Genomic DNA, 27,152 nt, shown 5'->3' on the forward strand with positions numbered 1-27,152 from the left:
CTGTTGCTCTGTGACTTTTGTAATTATTAGTGGAAGACCTTCTCCAGAACATATACACAGTTGTGCAATGAGTATTGCACAACAGTTGTTATGCAGCAATATTGTGAAATACAGTAGCAGTTGCTCAGTGATGTTGTCCAATAAGTGTTCAACTGTCAACATATTCTGCTAACATAAGGACTAGTCTCCAACAGATGGTTCTTTCTGTGCACAATATCCTTCTGCTACATCCTTAAGCTAACATAGTGTTACTCTAGCACAACACTAGTCTGGAATGCAGGCTCTAAACACAGCGGAACTTTCATGCACAACATCCTTGCGCAAGTGCAATTTCTTCCACAAATGCACCATTAGTCAGGAATGTTGGCCTCTATTTTCAGAACGTTTCAGAAGCGGTAAAGGATTCATGTTTCATCCTTCTGTTTTAGTTTGGTAGATAATCCCATGTTTTCTAACACATTTAGCAATAGACCAACTCCTGAGCATGCTAAGGGCTGGAATGAATTGCTGCACAAATACACAAATCCAGCATGGCATAATAATAAGAGATACCAACTATCTAAACGTTCCAGTTCCAACAAAGCCAAAGAATGAGAACTCAATAAACAGTTATGATGAAGACAATGAAAATACCATTCAGTGGGAACAGGTAAGGAGGAAACACCTGTGGAATAGACTCTAAGGTTTTGTGTCTGTTATATAAATAGCAAAGTTATTTTTGAGATCTGTGATGGGCCAGATTCATGTCTGCTCCCAATAAAAGAATAAATTGAAATGAACAAAATTAACTTTATCTTAGGGCCAAACTCCATGTAAAGCATCATTTTCTATGATAGCCTTAGTTATCCCTTAGTAAATAGATCAGGAGCCTCCAAGGGTTAGGACTGTGGCGGGAAGGTAGGGTGACTCTGCCCCTATCTCCTTGCCATGGTCCCAATCCATAGAGAGCCCTGATCTGCCTGCTGCTTACCGGTCGCGGGGGGAGCTCCCATTTGCTCCACCATTAAACTGGCATCATTAAAGCACAATAAAACATGTCATTACAAATTTAACCATCATTAACTCAGAAAAACCAGCAGCAAATTAAATAACAGCCAGCACTACCAAACATAAGAGCAACGTCAACATTAAAATGCTTGCCAGATGAGTCTTTAGGTGCCAGCAGGACATGAGAAGGGAAGGGAGCTAATTTCATTACCCATGCAGGGAGTTCAATATGGTGGGTGACACCACAAAAAGGTCCCTTTGCACCGTCAGTCAAACTTCCAAAGGCAATGGGGCAAGAAAGAGAGGCTCACCCAATGATATCAATATATTACTGGGGAAATATCATTGCCCATTTTGCTTTACATAGGAACATAGGAAGCTGCCATATACTAAGTCAAACTATAGGTCCATCTCGCTCAGTCTACACAGACTGGCAGTGGCTTCTCCAAGGTTGCAGGCAGGAATCTCTCTCAGCCCTATCTTGGAGATGCCAGGGAAGGAACTTGGAGCCTAGATGCTCTTCCCAGAGTGGCTCCATCTCCTGAAAGGAATATCTTCCAGTGCTCACACTTCTAGTCTCCCTTTCATATGCAACCAGGGCAGACCTTTTAAGCTTAAGGGGACAAATCATGCTTGCTACCACAAGACCAGTTTGCATACAGGAAATCACATGGAATGGGCTAATGGTATCATAATTATTATGATAATGCCACCATCACCCCTTTGAGCAGAAGTGGCATCAGTTGGTCTTTCAGCTTAACCCACAAAACAGGTAAACTGTAGTATAAAGATGACTCATAATGAATTTGCTCTATTAATATATCTGTCGGACTAAATTGGTAGGAATAAAATAAATAAAGCTTAAATGTGTACAAGCTGGGCTGTAAAGAATGAAGGTAGCTTTGGAGAAAAGCATGCCTCTTTTGATAAACTTTTTTTCCTATTAATTGCCTCATTAACAGCATACATATTCCATTAAGAAGGTGACTGCTGAGAGCGAAACATTTTACGTTGTTGCTAAATTTTACTTTCTTTTTTTTTACACAGAGATAAGAAGGTCATGTTTTTCATTGGTAACAGATGGCATTGGTTGCTGCTACTGCTAATTAAATTAAGATACCGCATTTCATTCCCTCAGATAAAATGTCATACAAGTATGTTTAAGTAAATACAGCTTATCTAATAAGGGCAATTATACTCATTGCAGAACTACGTTCTGTTAATCTTCCTGTTCTATAAAGGCAAAACCTGTACATGGTTTTGTTTTTTTGAAAAAATTGTAATCATTAACAGGTTTTTCAAAACAGTCAGCATTTTCCAGCCCTCTTCAGTGATTCCTCTCATCCAATTTTTCCTGGATTTTTCCTCAGTTAAAAATAGTCAATTTCCCCTCATTACAGACATTACAATACACCATAGAATAGCAGCTGCTGCAGAAGAAGCAAACGTTCCAATCTACCATTTCTGTCAATCTTACAATGTACCCTTTACAATGTACACCCCAGCTTCTTGCTATGAAGGGAATTAGGAGAATGAATTTTCCTTTGTCTAGCTTATTTTGTAAATGCATCCCACAAGGCTCCATTTATCATACTCCATATATTGTTATTTTTTATTATTTTACACAGTCAGACAGGTGTTATTGACTGGTTTGTTTTATCCAGACATCGAGTCCTTCCCAAGGACCTGGGATGGCTGAATTTTATTGTCAATGTTCTTGCTGTTGTTATAGATATCGTTGCAGAATATAGGCTGTTCCCAGTAAAGCTGCTTTTTGTAATTGGCTGATGGTGATTTCTGTGGCCCCTATGGTGTTGAGGTGCTCTTCAAGGTCTTTTGGAACTGCACCGAGGGCGCCAATTACCACAGGATTATTTTGGTCTTTTTCTGCCACAGCCTTTCAATTTCAATTTGTAGATCTTTGTATTTGGTGATCTTTTCTATTTCTTTTTCTTCTGTTCTGCTATCCCCTGGTATTGCTATGCCGATTATTTTGACTTGTTTTTCTTTCTTCTCGACTACAGTTATATCTGGTGTATTGTGTGGCAGATGTTTGTCTGTTTGTAGTCGGAAGTCCCATAATATTTTTACATCTTCATTTTTGACCACTTTTTCAATTTGATGGTCCCACCAATTTTTGGCTACAGGTAGCTTGTATTTTTTGCAGATGTCCCAGTGTATCATCCCTGCTACTTTGTCATGCCTTTGTTTGTAGTCAGTCTGTGCGATCTTTTGACAACAGCTGATTAGGTGGTCCACGGTTTCATCTGCTTCTTTACAAAGGCGGCACTTGCTGTTTCTTGTTGACTTTTCTACTTTTGCTCTTATTGCATTTGTTCTTAGTGCCAGTTCTTGTGCAGCCAGTATTAAACCCTCTGTTTCTTTCTTCAAGTTGCCATTCTTAAGCCATTGCCAGGTCTTGGTGATGTCTGATTTTCCACTTATATTGTGCAACTATTGACCATGCAGTGGCTTCTTTTTCCATTTTTCTGCTCGGTTCTTGACTTGTTCTTTCTTGTAGGCCTGTTTTGTTTCATTGGTGTTGAATAGTTTCGTATTATTGACCATTTGAAGTGCATCTTCTTCACTGTCCTTGATATATTCTTCAAGGCCTCTTTTCTCCTCCTCTACTGTTTGATGGATTTGTAGCATTCCTCTGCCACCTGAGCTGCAAGGGTATTATTATTATTATTATTATTATTATTATTATTATTATTATTTTGCATTTATATCCCGCTCTTTTTCCAAGGAGCCCAGAGCGGTGTACTACATAAGTTTCTCTTTCACAACAACCCTGTGAAGTAGGTTAGGCTGAGAGAGAAGTTACTGGCCCAGAGTCATGCAGCTAGTATCATGGCTGAATGGAAATTTGAACTTGGGTCTCCCCGGTCCTAGTCCAGCACTCTAACCACTATACCACGCTGGCTCCACTTATTATTATATTATTATTATTATATCTGAGTATAATATATGGCGCTCAAGACTAGCTGAGCTTTGGCTTGATCCAATATCCTTCTGCAGTGCAAGATATCCTATATTTAAGGTATTCCTATTAGATGCCTGCCTAGAAGCTTATTTCAGTTCTCGCATTCATCCAGATAAAACTGTGAGGTTGTTGACCACCAGGACCAGCCACATGGAATACATCTTGCTGGTTCTTAAACAACATTTCCAGTTGCCAATTCATTTCTGAGCACAGGTCAGAACGTTTGTTTTAACCATATACTTATACAGCTTAGGGCATGTTTATCTAAGGGGCTGCCTCTTCCCACATGAACATGTACAGATACTAAGACCGTCCTCAAAGGCCTTTGTCCACATAATGCTGCCTTCTGGCAGACTGCCGGGAGACTGAGGAAAAGGCCTTTTCAGCAATGGCATCCTAGCAGCGGATTGCTTTCTCCAAGATAGTTTACTTAGCACCAACTCTTGAATTATTCTGGCACTAGACAAATATTATTTACCCAACTCTTTTATAATGTTGGGTTTGGTTTTTTTTAATACTGTTGTTTTATACTGCCTTTTAGTATTTTTAAAGGATTTGTTGGTTGTTGTTGTTTTCATTTCTTTTCATTGAGAGAAATTCTTCTCCCTCTCACATCACACTAGAACCAGGGGTCATCCCATGAAATTGACTGCCAGGAAATCTAGGACCAACAAACAGAAGTACTTTTTCACACAACACATAATCAACTTGTGGAATTCTCTGCCACAAGATGTGGTGAGAGCCAACCACCTGGATGGCTTTACGAGGGGTTTAGATAACTTCATGGAGGAGAGGTCTATCAACGGTTACTAGACTGAGGGCGATAGGCCGCCTCCAGCCTCAGAGGCAGGAAGCCTCTGAATACCAGTTGCAGGGTAGTAACAGCAGAAGGAAAGGCATGCCCTCAGCTCCTGCCTTGGGCTTCCCAGCGGCTTCTGGTGGGCCACTGTGTGAAACAGGATGCTGGACTAGATGGGCCTTGGGCCTGATCCTGCAGGGCTGTTCTTATGTTCTTATCGTTTGAGGGGAGCCTTTCCCTCCCCCAGTGGTGAATCAGGTTGTAGGTACGACCTCATCTTGTTCCATACATATAAAGATATTGTGAGTCAATTTATTGTACTTACAAGTACCATACAAGTAAATAAATTCATAAATTAACAGATCCCTAGATGCCCCCACAAACAACCCACATAACTTCTGTTTTGTAAGTCACTCTAGGAATTCCAGAACTGAGGATATAAATGCACCAAACTGATAAATAAATAAAGTTAGGGAGACTTGAACCTATTCAGACATTATGTTGCATATGTTTACAGCTATCTTTACATATGTACATGTGTTTCTGTGAATGTTTGTACCTGCATTCATTTTAAACATGTACCTGGGTACAGGTCTCTTTAAATGTAGGGTGTACACAGAATGTGTACTACTGTTGTATCTTTGTTGAACATACTGTGTGAATAACTGAACGTGTGCAGTGTACATATATGTGCATGTGTTGAATATTACATGTGAATAATGCTTTGGCCAATTGAATACTACCTTCCAAATTTTCTAGAGCTGTAAATGGGCCAGCACTAATGAAAGCTGTGAATTTTCTTTGGAATCCATCCTTCATTTCTTTATAATCCCAAATACCTTTCCTTTTAACTGTATACTGTATCCATTATGTCTCAGGCTTCAGTCTCTTGTATTTGATAAATATCTATTGTCTCCCCACAGTCCTGTTTCTCTGCAAATGAGCTTGTGAGGATACTTTTACGTGACAATCCACGAACAATTTCTAAGGAACACTTCAAGCAAATAAGCCCAGCAATCATTCAGCAATTACTAAGTTGTTCTTGCAAGCTTATGGAGTCCAAACAAACAAAACCACCACCAACACCTCTGGAAAGTGAGTTACAGTGTGGTACCGTGATATATTAAAGTGAAAAGCCATATTTTATTGCAGGGCAAAAATTCACATTTTGTGGCTCCTCAAATGTAACGCAGTGCCTTTCTTGGCCCTAGTAATGGTGCAACATCCAAGGGCACTACTGCATTTTCTGAATGCAAGTTGTGCTGGAATGAAAATCCAAAAATTTCATGAGGGAGTTGCACAATCACATGACCATCCCCTCCCCCCACCAAATGATAATGTGACTGGACATTCCCTTATGCAATTTTAGCATTTGCGCAAGTGCACTCTAGTGCAACTCGCATGTAGAAGGCATAGTAGCACCCACAGTGCTCAAAATGCCCATGGGGTGATGCACAATATGTGAGCCAGTAAGCTAATTTTTGTCAGAGGTGACTTTTCAAGAATTAAAGCATTATGACTTTTAATACATTCCTACATTCTCCCTTTTCAGTATCCATTTAGTTGTGTGGGAGTGGCATGGACTATCTTTCATGGTTTTGAATGGGTACAGGGGCATAGCCAAGTTGAAGTGGGCCCTGGGACAGGAAGTAACGGTGGGCCTCTGGGTTCCCTGCCTTCTCTCTGCCACCCTATGTCTTGGCTGCAGAACACCTATGTGGCCATGGGAGGCAACAAAACATACTTGGCTGGCATGCTCTTTCTTTTTGCTCCTATGCAAATAATATCACACACTCCAATGGGGAGCCAGCAACTTGCCAATGAGTCAGGGATGGAGTGGGGAGAGAAGAGCAAAGAGTAGGCTGTTTCCCACCCAGCAAAGGGCCCCGGGACATAGCTCCACCCCCGTTCCATTATAGCTATGCCCCAAATGGGCATCAGCATACCGGGTCTTTGAAAAGCTAAATCTGTCATTTTTCTGTGTACCTCCTTGCCTTTGATAAGCAACCAAGCATCATATTTGCCTCTGACTGTGCTTTGTTGTTGTTTTACATCAGGCATGTCTAACATAACCTTCTGATTTCCTGGATCTTCTCCTCCAACTCTCCTTTGCCTGCATTTACCTGACCTGGCATCACTGCTCCTTAGAGCAGCTTCACTAGTTTCTTTTCTCTTTTTCACCTACTGTATACCATGGTCTTGCCTAACCCTTCTGCAGGATGAATGTCTTTGTTCTAATCTATGGTTGACATCTTGAATTAGGCCAACATCTTAAACATGTTTATATTAAATATTATGTACTATGGAAACACACAAATGTGGGGTTTCTTATCATTTGGAAAGAGTCCTCCACATAAACATGGGGACTCTGCTCAATGAAAATGACTGGGGAGTCCTGCCACAGCAATGCTCCCCCCTCCCCAGTGTGTTACCATTTAGCTTTGAACTTCATTTTATGAAGAAAATGAAAGATTTGATTCAGATTAACCATTTTATTACATTATTCACAAAGCTACCAATGCATTGCTACAAAATAGAGGTCAAAAACTTCTACACCACTTAGAGATTTCTATACGAGGTGGTATCGCAATGCTATAAATAAATAAATAAATAAATAAATAAATAAACAAATAAAGTATACAATATAAGTTATACAAAATGATCTCCAACTGATCCAGTGCTTGCATTACTCAAAACCTGTCTTACTTTTTCGGATAGTTTCAGTCCTTCTATTTCTGTTAGTCCTCCAGTTCTAGTAAATAAAAGAGGTGTTTAAAATACTGTTGTGTTTTTTCCTTTCTTTTCCTCACAGAGTATGGCTACAGCACTGTTGCAGTTTTACTTATTACAGCTGGATCTATGTTTGGCACAGCTCTCATATTATTTAACTCTTGTCAAGAATGCTATACCCTCATTTTACAACTCTTTGTGGGGCTAGCTGTGGGAACCCTTTCTGGAGATGCTCTGCTACATCTTATTCCACAGGTAATGTCTGTGATGGCATGCTCAAAACACAAGTTCTGGTTTTGCTGAGTTCAAACCTCACACTAAACCATCCTTAAAAACATGGTTTAGCATTACTATCACAAGGTTTGAGCTTGCTCTTCACTCCCCTTCGTGCGTAAGGAGGGAAGAATATTTGCAACTTCAATTCCTGCTCTCAAACAAATCAGGATTTGCCATTGTACATCAACTCAGCAAATCCAAGTTTGTTCTAATCACAGAATCTAGTTAGATAACCTGAATTGTCCACAAACCGTAGTTAGGACAACAGTCCAGGATTTGCTCAGTTTGTACACAATGACAAGTCCTGAAATGTTTTAAACCAGAAGCTGCCAATTTCTTGTCTTCCCAAACAAAGGGGAGTCAATGTCAGGAACCTGAGCATGGGCAGTGGTTGCCAGGGGGTATAAGTCCAAAGCTGGGACTGGGAGAGCCCACACAGTCTGAGAGAAGCCAGGAACTCACCAAGTTGAAACTGTGTAGTTGTCAGGAGCCAGATGGCACTCAAGAGGAAACTCAGGGTCAAAACAGGGAACAGTCAGGTAAAAGACAACACAGCAGCACAAGCAGATCTTGACAATGAGGCAAGGCCTGTCATAACCAGGAAGTCTCTTACACGTCCTGCCACAGAGAAAAAGGCAATGAGTGATTCCCTAGGAGGGAGTTCGTTCAGGGCTTCAGAAGGTCAGGAGTCTGCTTGCAATATAGCAGACTGCCTCAAGGGATAGGCTGCCGAGCAGGCAGGGCAAGAGAGTTAGGAGTGTGCAAGCCTGAGACCCATGACAGAAGCTGATGCACTGTGCAACATTATGCACATGTTGGAATGTAACATTTGCAGAGTTACATTATATATAATGGCTTCACTGTTGTGCAACTCCATTTATGCAGTTTTTGTGCTTGTGCAAGTGCACGTACATTACATTCCACTGTGTACGCAAGGTTGCACTGTATGTCAGCCAGCAACACTAAAACAACATGGTTTAATTCTGGCTTTACATAAATGTCTGAACCTGGCTACTGAAATCGCCATTTCATTCATCACCAACATATGTTTCTCTTACAGTATAGAAGCTCTTTAGATGGGTGCAGAGACAGTAAAATTATACAGATTTTGAACCAAAAAGGCCTTTTCCCAGCACACCAGTGCAAAAAATTTATCTTCTTCTTCTGAGTCTCACAGAAGCTAACAAGACTACAATAAGACTGATCCTGACTATTTAATTAGAAGATTGTTATCTGGCAACCTGACACTAAAAACATTTAAAATGACATCTCTGTCTGTATACACCATTGGCGTACAATTCCAAGAGCACTATAATATTATTGTAAGTGAAGACAAAGCACTTGCACATCAATCACTACACCCCATTCTAAACTTCTGTTTATTCATCCAGGATGTTTAAGGATCCTAGATAATTCCCTTAAGTGCTTTTACAATGTTTTGCCCTTAATTTTTAATCTAGAATCAGGATATGTCTGCATTAAAACATTCCATGCAATTATGAATCCTGTAAAAGAGTCCTGCACTATAACACCACAAGTATATTCCTTCTAGACAAAGAAGAGCAAGAGATGGGTTTGTGTTCTGTACTTAATGAGCTTTTGTTGATTAACCAGAACAAGATTTTAACCTTGATAATAAAAAATGTGCCAAATGCAAAATATACAAAGAAAAATATTCTTCTTTGCCCAGTCTTCTAAAGTTCTCTGTCAGGGTAATAGTCACACAAAGGTTAATCTAATTAGTTAAACAAATCCTTCAGTATAATAATCCATATACAAACAAGCAACTAAGTCCTTATAAAACCTATCAAGCCAGTAGAAAAATGCAAGTGTACACTTCCTTGGAAGCAATACTTTTCAAGTCAAATAGTCTTCAATAACTTCAGTCTTAAAAATCAGCTTAGTCCAATGCTGCTGAATTCATTTCAACTCCTGCTTTCATAAATGCCTGTTATAAACTATACAAACTTCAGTTCATCATTTCAGTACATGTACAGTATATTCAGTTCATTTATGACCAATTTGTTTGGGGCGGAATGCATAGTTCCCACCCAAGGCCTTCAGATACACAGCTGGAAATTTGAACCCAGGTTTTCCCAACCAAACACCCAAACTGCTACGCAGTACTGACTCACCCACAGACACTATAGCTCAACTGAGCCTTTAAATACTAGGACGTTCAGGCTAAAGCATCAGGACAATAGGGAGGTGCGAAACATTTCTGATACAAAACATTTTGTACCCGAAAGAGCCCATTTCAGGTGTTTTGTAGACAAAATGAAACACCCATTTTCCAGATCTGAAAGTTTTGTATACAAAGCAAAACGTCCCTGTTTCAGCTACAAAACGTTCTGTTGTTTTGGACCTCCATTTTGTGGCGATCTCTGAGTCAGTCTCCATTTTGTGTTTGACATCTCTTTGAATTTCCCACCCTTCCAGCTTTCTGATCGGTGACCTAAAGCATGGGCTAAACTGCTGACGATTCCCTCCTTGTTCCCCATTGGCTCTTTTGCCTCTTGCCACTCTTTACTGACCTCACATTGGCCAGGGGAAGGGTCAAATAAGGAGCAAAGGTTGGGGAGAGTTCAAGGAGGGATTTTCAATGCATTCAATGAGTACCCAGAATGTTGGGGGCAATATGCTAAATCATTGTAAACCGCTTAGAGAGCTCCGGCTATAGAGCGGTATATAAATGTAAGTGTAAGTGCTGCTATTCAGCAAGTTAGTAGTCACCATTCTGCCTTTCTGCCGAGAGAGAGAGAGAACGAACTAGTTTGCAGCATTGCATGCCTCAAGTTGACATGATGCCATGCCATTGCCTATGCTTGCCTTGTTGCCAGTCTGAGCCCAGCCTGCCAGCCTGCTATGGCTACTGCATGCCAGCCTGGGAATGGATTTAGGGGCAGAAGAGTGGGTTGGGTAGTAGTGCCCCAGAGGGTGCCTGCCAGGTTGCCACCACCCAGATTCCAAAGGAATTGGACAAAGGGCTGATTTTTGGTGAATTTCTGAAGTTTACACGTCTTTAAGGTTTTCCCCACAGAGAATAATGGAGGTTTCAGCAAATATATCGCTTCATGTTGGGGGGAAAGGGGTGGCCCAGAGTGGAGTGTGGTGGGTGGTAGTGCCCAATGGGGGCAAGGAAGCTACTAGAATTATTTCAAAGGAATTGGGCAAAGGGCTGATTTTTTGTGATTTGTTGAAGTTTACGTGTCTTTAAGATTTTCCCCGATAGGGAATAATGGAGGTTTTAGCAGCCCCATAACTCCACTTGGAGGACACCGAGGTGGCCCAGAGCGAGTGGTGATGTAGTGCACATAGGGTGCCAACCACCCGCATGGGTTGGTAACCCATGGGGTGCTGAGTTCTGTTGTTTCTGAGGTGTTCTGAGTGTAGATTCTCTAGTAGCATATGAGAGCGGATTCTTGTTATTCACTGAAAATTTCATATGCTACCAGAGAATCTACACTGAACACCTCAGAATCAACAAAACCCAGGTTGGCACCCTATGTGCACTACACCACCACTCGCTCTGGGCCACCCCAGTGCCCCGCAAGTGGAGACAGAGGATAGAACCAGACAAGCCCTAATGCGCATGAGTTCCTGGCAGCACAAAAGAGCAGCTTCCATGTGGCACAATCCACCACCGCAAGGACATGCACATGGATAACACACTGACATCTGTGCCACCTTGAGGTCCATAATGGAAGAAAGGTGGGATATAAAAGTAATCAATTTATTAAATGTGGTTCCATTGATGTCATTGAAACTGGATTGCATCTGTTGCTAATAGGAGAAAAGTGAAATGTCATAATGAGTTACAAAATAATTATCAGCAAGTTACATTTCTAGATTCTTGGTTTGCATCCACATGAAGCTCAAGAGGGTGAACAGTTCTATGATGGTAAAGAGCATATATGGAAGATGTTGGCTTTAATTGGAGGGATCCATGGATTTTTTTTGATTGAAAAAGGGTTTGTTCTTTTCGTATCACCACATGACCATGTAAGTTGATTTTCTTGTATTCCTTAATAATTTTTGCTAACTTGAAAAATGAAATGTTATCTAATAACTATCTAAGAAGCATAAGTTATATTTGCTTCCAAACTTCTTCTATTAACCCCGTGTTTAGTTTCCACTCATTATGCACATTTTTATTTTTAATTATTTTTTTAACCTTTTCTGCAGAGTTTCATGATAAGTAAACTAACCGAGTTGCTAAGCTGTGGGACCTGTTGAAAACAGAAATATATTATCACTGTATGTATGCTCATTGCTGACAGCTAGACTAAACTGCCCTGGTCAGCAATGACCGTAGGCTATCATTCAACTCTTATGCCAGACAAAATGAGTTCACCCCATGGCTCTGATCTACTAAAAAGAGAGGCGGGGGGAGGGAGAACACAGAGAGGAGCAGGATTTGTGTCATCTACATGAAGGGGGATGAACCTTTTAAGACTGCATATCTTTCCTTCTTGTGGCCAGCAACAGGAGTCTCAATATAGCTCAGACTTTCAGTCCACGTCCAATATAAGCTTGTGTCCACTAATGAAAACTCAAGGGTGTAGATAATGCTAGTTTTAATCTCCTTTTGCTGCATTAATGAGACTGTTACAAAGGTGGGGAAATCTCATGTCCTTGTCTGCAAATACAGGCAGGTTTCTTTTCCCAGCAAAAACAATGAGCTACCATGTTGTTTCTGGAAAATGGCAGGTCAGAGCTCTGCCTGGGAGTCTAGGAATAATATAAAACATCCAGAAAATGATGCTTTTATATTAGCACCTTCATCTGTTTGATGGCTATTAGACTTAGTTGCTAATAGCATTTTCTTGATATTGGTTATTCTAGTGTTATGCAAGTGTTGCTGAGCCAGGGCCGGATTAAGCTAGTGTGGGGCCTGTAGCATATGTTATGAAGGGGCCGCAAATTTAAAAAAATGCACATAAATATTGAAACATAAATTATTTACTTGCATAGTAAATTAATTCAATTTTTTCATTTGCCTAGTGCCCCCCCCCCAACCACCCAATTCCTCCACTCAGCTGAGCCAGCCAGTCAACAAACTTTGCAAAACACACACACACACCCCACACACACTTTTGTGACTCCTGACCATGGGTTCTCCTTTGGAGTTATTTTCACAAAGAGAAAGGGGGTGGGGAACAAAACTCTGAATGTTTAAATTAAAAGGTTCTCAGGAATTCTGTACTTTGAGAAATCTGAACCTATTAGCAATTTTGGGACACAACAGTGGATGTTTGATTCCAATGTGTGCAGAACATATTGGATCCCAGCAGCCATCACATTAAAAGGGCCATTTGACAATATTAAGAATATATGTTTAACCTCTTGTGCAAGCCTGACAGGAAAGCAGATGTATATTTAAAATAGTTGAAGCATTGCATATGAATGTGATTATGATGAGGTGCATTAGCAACTTCCATGAAAACAGAAGTATCCAAAAGACAATCTTTTGGCAGGAGGCACAACCTCTTTCAATCTAAATTACACTAACATGCTTAATATTAAAAGGAGGAAATGCACAAATCATTCAGTGCAACCCTGAGCATGTTTACTCAGAAGTAAGTCCCACTGAACTCAATGAGCCTTACTCGCTAGTAAGTGTGTTTAGGTTTGCAGCCTCCGTTTATCTTTGGACAATTTCAACGGTCATCCCAATGTAAAGCTAATGAAGTTGGCAACGCAGCAGTAGTTATTTCAGTTCTAGAGGAGAGGAAAGGAGCTCACCTTAAATTTGGCAGTTCCTTGAAAAGCAATGATCACAAATTCCCTCCCAACAGCACTAGATACTAAAGGAGGATATAAGTGACCTTACCCAACAAGACCGTGATATAATCTCCCTCCAAGCTCCCCTCAATTGATCCACTAAACTTTGAGACTCCTCTTGCCGTACATCTGAGTTACTTCCGGATTTCTTTTTCCTCTTAAAGGTACACATTCTCATTGTTTATCTTTACCCTCTCCCAGTCAGTTGGAAAATGCTGGCAACATTCAACTAGCATCTTCTTTAGCTTCCTTTCTTCATTCATAGTTGGTTGTTTTTTAATCTAAACTGCTATTATTTCTTTTACTCTCTCTGTGTATGTTTTTAAAAACTTTTACAGTTTAAACAAATAAGGACCAACTCCGTGGCGATTAAGTTATCTTTGAGACCCCTTTGCAAGCTATCTGTTCCTATTGTTGTTCTTACTGCTCCCTCCCGTGCTGCTTAACATAATAGATAACCCAATCAACACCATGGTGCCAGGAAGACCTTGCTTAAATGCCCTTGAGTGAGGCGAGAGAATGGGCAGCAGCAGGCAATGAGGAGAGTCAGCAGAGAGCACCAAATAGAGAGCAAAAGAAGGGGCAGACGTTCAAGCCAGGAGTGCGGGGCCCAAGAAAACGCGGGGCCCGTAGCAAATGCTACATTTGCTACTATGTTAATCCGACCCTGGCTGAGTCTCAGAACAGTGTAGCACAAGATGAGATGCTTCATTAACTCTTCTACAGGAGGATATTGAATGCTTCTTCAGCTGGCTAAGCTTTTCCTGATACTATTCCACGTGGAAGATTAATCCTGGTTTGCTATGATAGCACAATCCAATTTTTTACTTATTATGTACCCAAACTATCAAGTAAAGCAGGACTGAACACAAACAGAATAGTAAAGCAGGACAAACACAAACCATTTTTTGATCTCTCAATATAAATATATCAAAAATATAACTGCATGCAAAAGAAAGAAAAATGGTTTACCACTATGTAGGTTCACATCAGTGCAACCATTCTGTAACTGGCATTTTCATTTATCCAGACATCACCTTGAATATTCTGGATTTCTCCCAAGGCCCTTAGATAAATGAGACTTTGTTGCATTTTAATAATTATAATGGGTTTGCCTGAGGATTTGAGTGTAAAATTATTTTAAGAGCCATCGTGAATTTTGCAATGTTTAACAAAAACATTTGATTTTGGACACTAACCATTACGTTATACACTAAGGAAAATTTGTGAACTACTTATTCTAAGTGTTGATTTAATCTTCTAATTTCCTCTGAGTCATGATTCACCATGCAATTTGTTTAAACTCTCTTTGTTGCTTAGGAAAGCATTTGCAGATGTTTATTGTGAAATTCTTCTAACTGTTTTCAAGTCAACCATGATCATCGGTCACATTAATAGCTAAATCTCAACATGAGACTAACTGGCAAAGCCACACCTGTGTTCATTCATCTGGCTTCAGAACTAATTGCAAAGCATCTTCATCCAGCAGGGCCTTTCATTAGCTAATGGGCACTTGGGACATTCTCATGACCTTCTAGACAAGCATGAATTAAACCACCATTCGAGCAGAGGCAAATCCATTTCAACTATACAGTTGGTAGGTTATTGATATGACCTTTTTGTCCCCTTGGTCAAAAAACCCACAAAACCTATGTGCATGCTATTTGTTTTTTCTTGCTCCCTGAGTTAAAGAAAAGATGTCCTAGTCAGGTGTGTAGCTATAATGGAGAATGGGGACATCTCTAGGCCGCTGGCACCATGGGACTTCTGGGGCCGCTTCAGTCCCCCCTGCTCTCACCCTCTATGCTTTGTTTCTTGGGTTGCCTGGACACCAGGCATCCAGTGTTGCCAAGCCACCCCCTCCCACCACTCCTGCTTCACCTTGTGGCCACTATCAGGCATGGCCCCCACCAGCCGTCACACTGGCCTGTCGAACATGTTCAACGTCGAACCTGTTTGCACATCTCTACTCTCAAGTACCTATAATGAGAGAAGGACCCATAGCCTCTTTTTAGACTTTTACCACTTGTCAGGTACTGTGGCTCCCTAGCTGATGCTCAGCAACTCCATTTCTTTGAACTCCCAGAAAGGCAGCAAAACAGGCTGATTGAGCTGCTGGTTGGGTGTATTTTGTTCAATCTGCATGGAGCGTAGTGAAGGCCAGATTTATAAAGTATAAATCAGGGGTTCTGAAAACGGAGTCCCCAGATATTGGACTACAAGTCCCATCATCCACAGTCACACACCATTGAAGCTGTGGGTGCTGGCCATCTTACCTCCTGCTCACTCCTGCTGGCCTACTTCCTTTGACCAACTGCGATGCAGTGATGATGTTATTAGACCATACCATGATGCAGCATTGCAAAGGGAAGAAGGATGGATGGCCAGGCAGCATGGAAAATCTCAACTTCACATGTATGCTTATGGGATCTGAGCTGTCAGTGACTGTCCAGAAGAGGGATCTTGAGAGGGACAGCTCGTTGAAAGTGCCGACTTAATGTGCATCAGCTGTGAAAAAGGCCAATTCCATGCTAGGGATCATTAAGAAGGGGATTGAAAATAAAACTGCTAATATTATAATGCCCTTATACCAAACTATGGTGCAGACACACTTGGAGTATTACGTACAATTCTGACCACCACATCTAAAGAAGGACATTGTAGAACTGAAAAAGGTGCAGAAGAGGGCAACCAAGATGATCAGGGGCCTAGAGCACCTTCCTTATGAGGCAAGGCTACAACACTTGGGGCTTTTTAGTTTAGGAAAAAGACGACTACGGGGAGACATGATAAAGGTCTATAAAATCATGCATGGTAGAAAGTGAACAGAGAGAGATTTTTCTCCCTCTCAGATAACACTAGAACCAGGGAATCCCATGAAATTGATTGCCATGAAATTTAGGGCCAACACATGGAAGGACTTTTTCACACAATGCAAAATCAACTTGTGGAATTCTCTGCCACAGGATATAGTGATAGGCAACAACCTGGATGGCTTTAAGAGGGCTTTGAATTACCTCATGGAGGAGATGTCTATCAATGGCTACTAGATTGAGGGCTATAGGCCACCTCCAGCCTCAGAGGCAGGATGCTTCTGAATACCAGTTTGTAGGGGATAACAGCAGGAGAGAGGGCATGCCCTCAGCTCCTTCCTGTAGGCTTCCAGCAGCATCTGGTGGGCCACTTTGTGAAACAGGATGCTGGACTAGATGGGCCCTGGACCTGATCCAGCAGGGCTGTTCTTGTGTTCTTAAGCAGTGGGAGAAAAGCTAGTAGAGCGTGAGCAGTGCTGAGTGGAGAGGAGAGCTGGTCTTGTGGTAGCAGGCATGACTTGTCTCCTTAGCTAAGCAGCATCTGCCCTGGTTTCATATGAATGGGAGACTTGATGTGTAAGATATTCCCCTTAGAGGATGGAGCCGCTCTGGGAAGAGCATCTAGGTTCCAAGTCCCCTCCCTGGCAGCATCTCCAAGATAGGGCTGAGAGAGATTCCTGCCTGCAAACTTGGAGAAGCCACTTCCAGTCTGTGTAGACAATACTGAGCTAGATGGACCTATGATCTGACTCAGTATATGGCAGCTTCTTATGTTCTTTCTATGAGTGGTGGTTGCAGCAATGACAGTGATGGGGGGCTATCAAATCTCGTTCTCGGACTGTCCTCATTTTTGCACACAGATAGGGCAATTAACACTCCCCACCCCCGCCTTGTACTGTTTTCCTGTTGAATGTTGCCCTCCCACAAAGTGGCTTTTGGCTGTAAGTGGTATTCACATAGTGCTGACCATAGCATGAAAGCTATCCATCTCACCTGAGCATTCATTGGCACATATAAAAACACTGGCTGACATCCAGTAGGACTAAGGAGTGACTCTAAAGCACTATCTATTAAAATGTAAAATAAAATAAAAATAAATAAAAATAAATAATTTAGTCTGGATATCAGCCAGTATTTGAACAGGGCAGAATTGCCCATTGAGCATTCCTCAACAACTGCCCAGTCCTTTTGCATCATTTCCTAAGAATTTTAAGGGCACCACAGAAAAAGCACTAAATGAGTCCAACTGTACCATACAGGACTGGGGGTGAGTAGGCAGCAGAATCCTCCAGGGATTTCTTTCGTTCATTTTCCCCTGTGCTGGAGCTCACCAGCAATGGGATTTATCACCGAGCATGCTCGAGACAGGACGGACATACTTGTAAGCCGTTCCTCTCACCAGGTGGCACCATCCCCAGTTCTGGTCCTGTCTGTTTGAGACTTGCACGCTAAAAATTGTGCTCTGCTGGGATTTACAATTGTTTAGAGATTTTCGATCTTTTCTCTCTCTTTCCACTTTAAAGTGTGCAGGGGTGGGAAGGGAGTTTGCCTTAGGTCCTTTTTTGTTACTTTGCTCAGTATTTGCAAACAGTTAAAAAAAAAATTCAGCTAATTGGCTTGCTTTACTTTTGGTTTTCTCGTTGTTTCTGTTTCGGCTTCTGCCATCTGCCAGCACTTGTTCTCCATTATGGAGCGTGCCCATGCCAAAGAATTGTTGGGAGGGTCGCTCTCCAAAGGACCTCTAACACCTGATCAGGCTCTGCTAGCTTTGCCAGCTCAGATGGCATCTTCGGCACCTGCCGTGTCTGTAGCCATTCCTGCCCAGGCGGAGACTCTTTTGCCAGCTACCCTCCTTTTGCCACACAAGGCTTCAAGGAAAACTAGGCACTTGGAGGGCAATGAAAACAAAACAAAAAAGGGGGGGAAGCTTCTGGCTTCCATATGCCTGAGTGAGCGGCTCCTTATTTTTTATTATTGTTGTTGTTGTTAACACCGTCAAACAGGTGTTACTGACTGGTTTGTTTTATCCAGACATCGAGTCCTTCCCAAGGACCTGGGATGCCAGAATTTTATTGTCAGTTGTTATAGATATCGTTGCAGAATATAGGCTGTTCCCAGTAAAGCTGCTTATTGTAATTGGCTGATGGTGATTTCTGTGGCCCTTATGGTGTTGAGGTGCTCTTCAAGGTCTTTTGGGACCACTGAGATTATTTTGGTCTTTTTCTGCCACAGCCTTTCAATTTCAATTTGTAGATCTTTGTGATTTGTGATTTTTTCTATTTCTTTTTCTTCTGTTCTGCTATCCCCTGGTATTGCTATGTCAATTATTTTGACATGTTTTTCTTTCTTCTCGACTACAGTTATATCTGGTGTATTGTGTGGCAGATGTTTGTCTGTTTGTAGTCAGAAGTCCCATAATATTTTTACATCTTCATTTTCTTCAACTTTTTCAATTTTATGGTCCCACCAATTTTTGGCTACATTTTTTGCAGATGTTCCAGTGTATCATCCCTGCTACCTTGTCATGCCTTTGTTTGTAGTCAGTCTGTGCAATCTTTTTACAACAGCGGATTAGGTGGTCCACGGTTTCATCTGCTTCTTTACAAAGGCGGCACTTGCTGTTTCTTGTTGATTTTTCTACTTTTGCTCTTATTGCATTTGTTCTTAGTGCCTGTTCTTGTGCAGCCAGTATTAAACCCCCTGTTTATTTCTTCAGGTTGCCATTCTTAAGCCATTGCCAGGTCTTGGTGATGTCTGATTTTCCAGTTATATTGTGCAAATATTGACCATTCAGGGGCTTATTTCTCCATTTTTCTGCTCGGTTCTAGGCTTGTTCTTTCTTGTAGACTTGTTCTTTGTTTACCATCTTAAGGTGCATCTTCTTCACTGTCCTTGATATATTCTTCAAGGCCTCTTTTCTCCTCCTCTACTGTTTGATGGACTTGCAGCATTCCTCTTCCACCGGAGCTGTGAGGGAGGGATAGCCTATCTACATCATTGCGGGGGTGCAGAGCATGATTGATGGTCATGATTTTCCTGGTCTTACGATCTAGCATCTCTAGCTCTGTCTGGGTCCAGTCTATTATTCCTGCAGTGTATCTGATAACAGGTATAGCCCAGGTTTTTATGGCTTGTATGGTGTTCCCACCATTGAGTTTGGACTTTAGGATTTTTCTAGCTCTCCTCTCTCATTTCCAATTTTTCTTTTAACTTTAGTGTGTGCAATGTTATTAGCCTGGAGAATGCCCAAGTATTTGTAATGTTCTTTCTCTTCCAGGTTCTTGATGTTGCTTCCATTGGGCAGTTCTATTCCTTCTGTTTTTGTTATTTTCCCTCTGTTCATTATTAATGCAGCACACTTGTCTAGTCCAAACTCCATTGCTATATCACTACTGAATATACGGACAGTGTTTAGCAGTGATTCAATTTCTGACTGGGACTTTCCATACAACTTCAGATCATCCATGTACAGCAGATTGTTTATTTTACTTGATGTTTTAGATGTTTCGTATCTGAGACTTGTTTTGTTTAGTATTTGTGAAAGTGGAGTCATGGCGATTACAAACAACAGAGGGAATAGTGAGTCTCCTTTGAAAATGCCTCTTCTAATGCTAACCTGTCCAAGTGTCTCGCCATTGATTGTTAACTGTGTACTCCACATGCTCATTGCTTTTAAAATAAATATCTGAATGTTTTGGGTGACACCAGTTGTTTCTAAACATTTTAGTATCCATGTGTGAGGCAATGAGTCGAAGGCCTTCTTGTAGTCAATCCATTCCACCAGCAGGAATCACAGCTCATTCCACTTGCAGCGCGACGGTGGACTCAGCCTTCTCCACTCAGGAGACGTCTTGCTGACATCTGCAGGGCAGCTATGTGGACATCAGCCACGCCTTTCACACACCATTACAAGATCGACTCCTTTGCATCATCTCAAGTGGTCTTTGGCCTTAGAGTATTGCAACAAATTGTCTAAACATCCTCCCACCCACTTCTTCGGGAGTACTGCTTGGACATGTCCCATTGCTGATGAGCAATGGTCATCTTTGGTCATCAGGGGGGAAAGGAACATTGGTCTTACCCATGAAGGGTCCTTTTCTCCTGTAGCTGGAGCTCATCAGACCCTTCTGGATGTTTTATCTGGGAGTCTATTCATCCCCTTCTTTGTATATAGTTGGGAATGGGGTACATACCGTTTTTGGGTAGAGGCATCTCCCTGGGTTCTTAGACATCGAGGCTATTCACACGATTGTAGAAAATTGGGCTAGCCTCTGCTAGCCCAATTTTCTACAATCGTGAGAACCACCAGGCTCAGCTGCAAGCCTGGTGGTTCTTGAGAAGGTAACCCGCTCAAGTAGCCCGCCCCTTAAACCAGATTTGCGGAGCGAGCACTCTGCAAACCTGGGTTTTTTTAATTGTGAGTAGCCGCGGTGCGGCTCTGCACCACGGTTACTCACGAGTATACCCCCAGCAGGAGGCTGAGAAGCAGCTTCCTGGCTCGGGGGTTTCCCCAGTATGCCCTGCGCGCTAGCTCCCCAAACCGGGTCTCACTGATCGTGAGATCCAGCTCATCATCTTTTACCTTCCCTCTGGTTTTTTCTTGGTTACCTTCTGCACATGTTTCTTATCTACCTAGCTCACACTGTTGCTCCTGAGTTTTTTATATCCTTTAGCAATAATGGCTTGGGTGACACTCTGCACTACAGTCCCGGAACTGGGGATGGTGCCACCTGGTTAGAGGAATGGCTTACAAGTATTTCCGGCCTGTCTCAAGCATGCTCAGTGGCAGGGGTGTCGCTAAGGGAGAGGGGGCCCGTGTTCATCCCTCTCTCTGGCGGCCCCCCAGAGTGAGGGAGATAATGAAGGAAATAGGGAGGGATGGAGCTGGGGAGCCCTCAGGAGCTGGGGGCCCATGTTCTTTGAACACTTCCGCTCAATTATAGCTACGCCCCTGCTCAGTGGGTGTTGAGTTCTAGCTACAGGGGGAAAGGACCCTTCATGGCTAAGACCAATGTTCCTTTCTCTAACTATTGTGACCTAGAGGAAAATTCTTACCTGAACTCAAAAAGCCACACTCCCAAAATGAAGAAAATTACATGGGCATGAAATTTGCAACAGAACTTTGCATTGGTTTTCCCTGCGTTTCAGTCCCAACCTGTAAAAATTTACATATTTTTATTGAATGAGATGTTATTTTTGTGACACTTTTTTCATGTGAGCTGCCTTGGACTATAGGAAAAGGCAGAACATAATAAATAAAAGGCAGAACTGTAATAAATAAAAACTTTCTGACCGTAGCTGCAGTAGTCTCAGATACTTAGCCTATGCTTCTTTTGCTCGCCAAGCCCCATTACCCTTTCACTTCCCTCCCTCAAGACTTAGCACTTGTTTCCTTCTCCTCTGCTCTCTTTTCAAGCTGTTTCCACAAAACACTGCCAGAAGCTACTTAAAGCCTCTGGAACACTTAATCCTTAAATTGGGGTGTAGACCTGGACTCACAGTCTATTGAATGTGTCTCTGTTATGCAAAGGTGGGGGGAGACATTCATACACATGCACATCCAATCTCACACCCATGCATCAAGTATTTAACTGTCCACAGGTATAGATTCACATTAATCTGGCCCCAGTCTTGACAGATTAGGTATGTCAGCAGTGATCTGTGTATACAGTAAATTTCTACTAAGTTTCCCTTTAAAAGCAACCATATATCATGGCACAAAAGAAAGAGAAACTTCTACACTGTGACATTTTTTCATATTTCTTTTAGCACAGTCATGAAGATGCAGAGTCAACTGAAATTTCTCCAGACAAGAAAGCAGTCATCAGGAAACGCAAGTATTAAAGGGGCGGGGCGGGGGGGTGCAGCCAGTTGACACAAAATAGCTCCAGCATTGCCTCCAAATCTTAAGATAGGCTTGTGTACATAAAAGTAGCTTAGCTCTCCCCACCCCCCGCACATTGCATCGTAGCATTCAATGCTGTCCAGCAAAATCACATAGTTAAATTCCTCCTTAAAGGCTTGTTGCCATCCATAGCCCTGTAATTATGAGGTTTATTTCACTGCCATTGCTTTGGCATTTGTTGCCCCAGACACTGCAAATGAGAAGGAGGGTCAAAGCAAAACCCTTGCAGAGGCTGACACTGTGCAAAAGCACATCAGCCTAGTAACACTGCATTTGCTCAAATTGCATTACACAAGAGTAAGGCCACTGGAAACAGTTATTTACTCTTGTGTGAGTAATTTGCACAAATTTTGCACTTGCACAATTTACGCAAATTATGCAAACACAACATTACAAGGCTGATATACTCTTCCACAGTATGTCAGCCACTGTTATTATCAAACCAGTTGCATAAATAAAATAAGTTTTCTTAATTTTTTCATTGATCCATACTATGGCCCAGTTCAGATGTATCATGGAACTGCGGGTCCAATGGACCTGTGGTTCCGCGCCCCACTCTCCCACTCTCCTGTCCACATTCGGACAGTGGGGAGAGCTGCCTCTCTGCAGTTAGGCGAGGGAGTTGGCTGTGCGCAGGGGTGGAGCTACTATTGGGTGAACGGGTTCAAAGAACCCTGGCTGCCACCAATCGGGCTGTGAGTGCGGCCTCTGACATGACCCCCACATCTGACAGCAGACGTGGAGTCATTATTTCAGTCCCAAATGGGGCCGCACGGCCCCGTTTGGAGCCGAAGGCCGAAGTGACTCTCCCTGCCTTAAAAGCAGGGATAGGCGCTCCTGGTCTCGCTGCCAACACAGTGGGGCCAATTGATCTCCCTCCCAAATGGGGCTGCATGGCCCTGTTTAGGAGAGAAATTGGCCCATGATACATTGGCAGTGCGGCCAGAACGGCTTCCCTGCCTTTAAGGCAAGGAGAGTTCCTCCGGCCCACGCTGCTCAACCAGCACGGGCCGATCTCCCAAACGGGGCTGCACGGCCCCGTTTGGGAGGGAGACCACGCCCCCACATCTGACATCAGATGTGGGGGCATGGCTAGCCAGGCCCCTGCATCTGATATCAGATGCGGGGGCAAGGTCAGGGGCACAGTGGCAGCCACACTCCGGCCGCCACCAACCTTGCTATGCTCCTGGCTGTGTGGGCTTCTTTCTTTCCTGAAGGACAGCCTGCACAGCCAATCAGGCTGAAGTGAGGGAGGAGCTTCCTCCCTCAACTCTGGTTCTGTTGGGCCCAAACTGCAGTGCCAGCATTCAGATGTAACGCTGGCATTGCAGAAATGGAGTTTGCAGTGGTGAAACTCTATGCTGACTGAAGGTTCAGAGTGGAATTTGGTGAGGGAAACCACAGATTGCTTGCCCCTGCAAACTCCATTTCACCAAATGTGAACATTCAGGTTATGAAACTGGAGGTGAAGGAACCTCCGGTTTCCTGTTACATCTGAACCAGACTATTATTTTGGATTGCCTTTTGCACTTATGGATCTATTCTTAGGAGACAGTAGTTGAGGGATCTGGAAGTCCCTTCCCATGACCACCACATCAATAATGTGACCATGAATCACATAGTTTGCCCTTTTGTGTTCTTTTCATATGCATATTACAGGGGTGTGTGTGTGTGTGTGTGTGTGTGTGTGTGTGTGTAGATATATTTGATATATACGGATATATACGGGAAGGACAGATATTTGCTCTTCCCACCCTGCTGCAGTCCCACTATGGATCATTCCCCCCAAGCCTGGTCCAAGCCCTCTCTGGTGTTTGAGGTAGTGTGGTGAACTGCTATCCCCACCTTCAACCCCACAGAGTGCATTCCTTGACAGTTTTCTCACTCCTCAGTCCTGATCTCCCACTTCACAGCCTCAATCCACAGCCCAACTCATTCAACACCCTTCGTGTCTTGCACACCAGTTCTCCCCTGTGTTCACTTCTTATCTGGTTATGGCCACAGTACCTGCTCCTCTTCCTCCTCCAGCTGAGCTCCTCACACTCTCCCTGCCTTTTAAGAAGGCAGAGGGCTGGGGAAAGGCTGTAGGAAGCGTGGACGAGTCAGGGATTGAATCTGGGACCTTCTGTGTGCAAAGCATGCACTCTGACACTGAATCATAGCCCTGCACCTAAAACAATGATAGCGTTGGACTTAGTGGCAAAGAGAATAATGCATATTTTATAGATATAGGATGGCAGTTTAGGTCTCTTTAATAAGAGATGCTTACATTTCCTGTGCCAGTGCAATAATGTCAGGTTGATTCATACTATACTAGTTTAAACCTGCCTTTTTATTACATGTCCACAGTTACAATCTAGATTGGGCGGGGGGGGGGATTTCACAGCCTTCTGTCACTTTTATTTCAAATCTAAGGCAAGGCACAAGTACCCAGAGAGACATGAAGTTTTTCTTAAAGATTCCTTATATTTTCCCCTGCTGTTAGAAAGTTTCTGCCTTGAATGCCTTCTTGCCTTCACCATATTTTTTTTTAAAAAAATAGCTCTTTTGATGTAGTCATTTCTGTTTTCCTTACAATATTTTGATTTTTCATCAAAATCAATGAATTCATTATATTTTTCTTCAGTTTATATTTCTCAGTCAAACATTTGTTTCAAATACAACAACGATTTCCTTGTGTCTCTACTCTTAACAACACAAATGTGACTTTGTTGAGCTCAGATGGAAGCAGGTAGATATGGCACTCATATCTTATGAAGATACTTTGCCCTTTTAATTACCCTTTAGAGAATTTCAGAACATGACCCCTAAATGCTTTGGTAATGTGCTTATATTCTGCAGACTTCTTAGTATGGTTCCGTGACAGAAAGGATTTAGCTTCTATTTCAGGGCATAACGCTGCCTTTTCTTCAGTCCAGTTTCTAAACCATTATCTTAATCCATCTCTGGATGTTTCCATTCTGCTCAGTCATCACTCTCTAATAATATAAAGCACATTTCAGATAATGCTACAATCATTTTCCCCCCAATCAAATTGTGCCTGTATTTGGGATAATTCTTTCGCAATGTCTTCTCTTGTTTTACTGATGACTTCTTCCTCAGCATCAAAGAGATAAATATCTGATTATTTTTGTAGGCAGTGTTGACAGGAAAGAATTTCAACCTTGGCATTGCTATCTGAAAATAAATGCTATATTTTTGCCCCTGCTCCACTGTGTAAAGTAAAATGGATGGATTAATATACAAAAGTTCTGCCAATTGAAGAGTTGCATCAGAACAGCATCTCTCTGCTCCGGTACTTTTGTGTAAGGTCTTGGATGAATCAGAGATGTAGTAGGAACAGAATGGTGGCGTGGCAATGTGAACTTAATGCACTGGCAATCAATTCAGGACAGACAATAGAAAGTACTTCTTCACAAATGCATCATTAATTTGTAGAATTTGCTGATACAAGATATGGTTATAGTCACTGGCTTAGTTGGCGTTAAAAGCGGCAAGCTACTTCTAAATGGAACATGGAGGATCCATGTAGCCATCAAGATATTTAATTTATCTTCAGTGTGTTCATCTAATCCGGGCCTGCTCAATTTAGCCCCCGCAGCTGTTTTTGTACTACAACTCCCATAATCCCAGTAGCCAATAGCTAGGGATTATGGGAGTTGTAGGTCAACATCTGCAGGAGGGCTGAAATTGAGCAGGCCTGATCTAATCCCAATTGTCAGGAAGCTGAGCCATGGGCAGTGGTCACCATCAGAAGCGACAAGTCTGAAGCCAGGACCATGAAAGCCAGAAACACAGCAGGTTCATGTCAGGTAAACAGTCAGACACCAGAACGGTCAAGACATGAGCCAGTTACACACCAGACATCAAACAGAGTAGTCATCAGGAGCCAGAGGATCAGACAGGAGCCAGGAATACCCTAAAAGTCAAATTGAACAGTTGTCAGGAGCCAGAGAAAGAGAGGAGCCAGGAACACACCAAGTGTCAAGCCAAGGAGTAGGAGCAGACCTTGATACTGGAGTAAGATCTGCCTCTGGAAGGAAGCCTCTTATATTTCCTGCTCCAGGGGAAGGCCAATGTATGGTCTCCTTACAACTTTTTAAAAGGCAGTCAAGACGCATTTGTTCACCCAGACTTTTAATTAGACATTATTTTAACTGTGGATTTTAAAATTTTAATGTGTTAATCTTTTTATTGGTTTTTATTGTCTTGTAAACGGCCCAGAGAACTTGCATTTTGGGCAGTATAAAAATGTGATAATAAATGAATAAATAATACTGTAAATAGGGCAAAGCCTGTCCAGAGCTTCAGAAGCCTAGAAGTCTGCTGCAAAGTAATAGTCTGCCACACAGGGCAGCAACACACGGGGCCTCAGAGTAGGCAGAGCATGATATTGAGAAATGCATGGAAATTAAGCTAGGTCTATTGATGGAACCTCCATGCTCAGAATAGAGCGGTATACTGATTACAAGCTGCCAAGAAGCAACAGCAGAAAAGGGCTATCTGTCTTAATGCCTTCCTTGTGGCTTCTCAGAGGCATTGATGAAAATTGGGATGCTAGACTAGGGGGCAATTCACATGATTCCCCCGGGCAGGCAGGGAGGGTGTGGGGGTAAGATTGCTTTCACTTTACCATCTCCCCAGATGACCAAGCAGGTTCTCTTGGATGCGCCTCCTACCACCCACACAGGCAGCCCTGCTCTGTGCAGCTCCATGAACCACAAAGCAGGGCGGAACTTGTTGTTCTGGCCTCCGGGCATCCCTCCATGCAATGTGCACACTATTCCCTCTAAGGCTTGCACAGGTGCATGCACCCACAAGTTTTTGGATGTCTGCTCAGTTCATTTTCGATCCCTCTCAGGTTGAATCAGG

The 27,152-nt window shown here is 42.5% G+C and overlaps 1 protein-coding gene across 15 annotated transcripts in view; it reads left to right on the top strand.

Annotated features, from left to right (window-relative positions):
- SLC39A12 (solute carrier family 39 member 12) overlaps window positions 1-27,152 on the top strand; it is a 51,164-nt gene that overhangs the window by 11,539 nt on the left and 12,473 nt on the right. For 11 of the 15 annotated variants that reach the window (XM_053259765.1, XM_053259759.1, XM_053259755.1 and 8 more), the window contains 6 exons: window positions 465-649; window positions 5,696-5,867; window positions 7,585-7,757; window positions 11,628-11,780; window positions 15,049-15,159; window positions 22,145-22,208. In XM_053259765.1, the coding sequence (XP_053115740.1) occupies window positions 465-649; window positions 5,696-5,867; window positions 7,585-7,757; window positions 11,628-11,780; window positions 15,049-15,159; window positions 22,145-22,208 (858 nt within the window). Of the gene's footprint in view, window positions 1-464; window positions 650-5,695; window positions 5,868-7,584; window positions 7,758-11,627; window positions 11,781-13,520; window positions 13,727-15,048; window positions 15,160-22,144; window positions 22,209-27,152 lie in introns of those variants that run through there. The other 4 variants (XM_053259766.1, XM_053259764.1, XM_053259758.1 and 1 more) reach the window with 3 other exon arrangements.

The sequence above is a fragment of the Hemicordylus capensis genome, chromosome 6 (assembly GCF_027244095.1).
Source record: "Hemicordylus capensis ecotype Gifberg chromosome 6, rHemCap1.1.pri, whole genome shotgun sequence".
NCBI lineage: Eukaryota > Metazoa > Chordata > Lepidosauria > Squamata > Cordylidae > Hemicordylus > Hemicordylus capensis.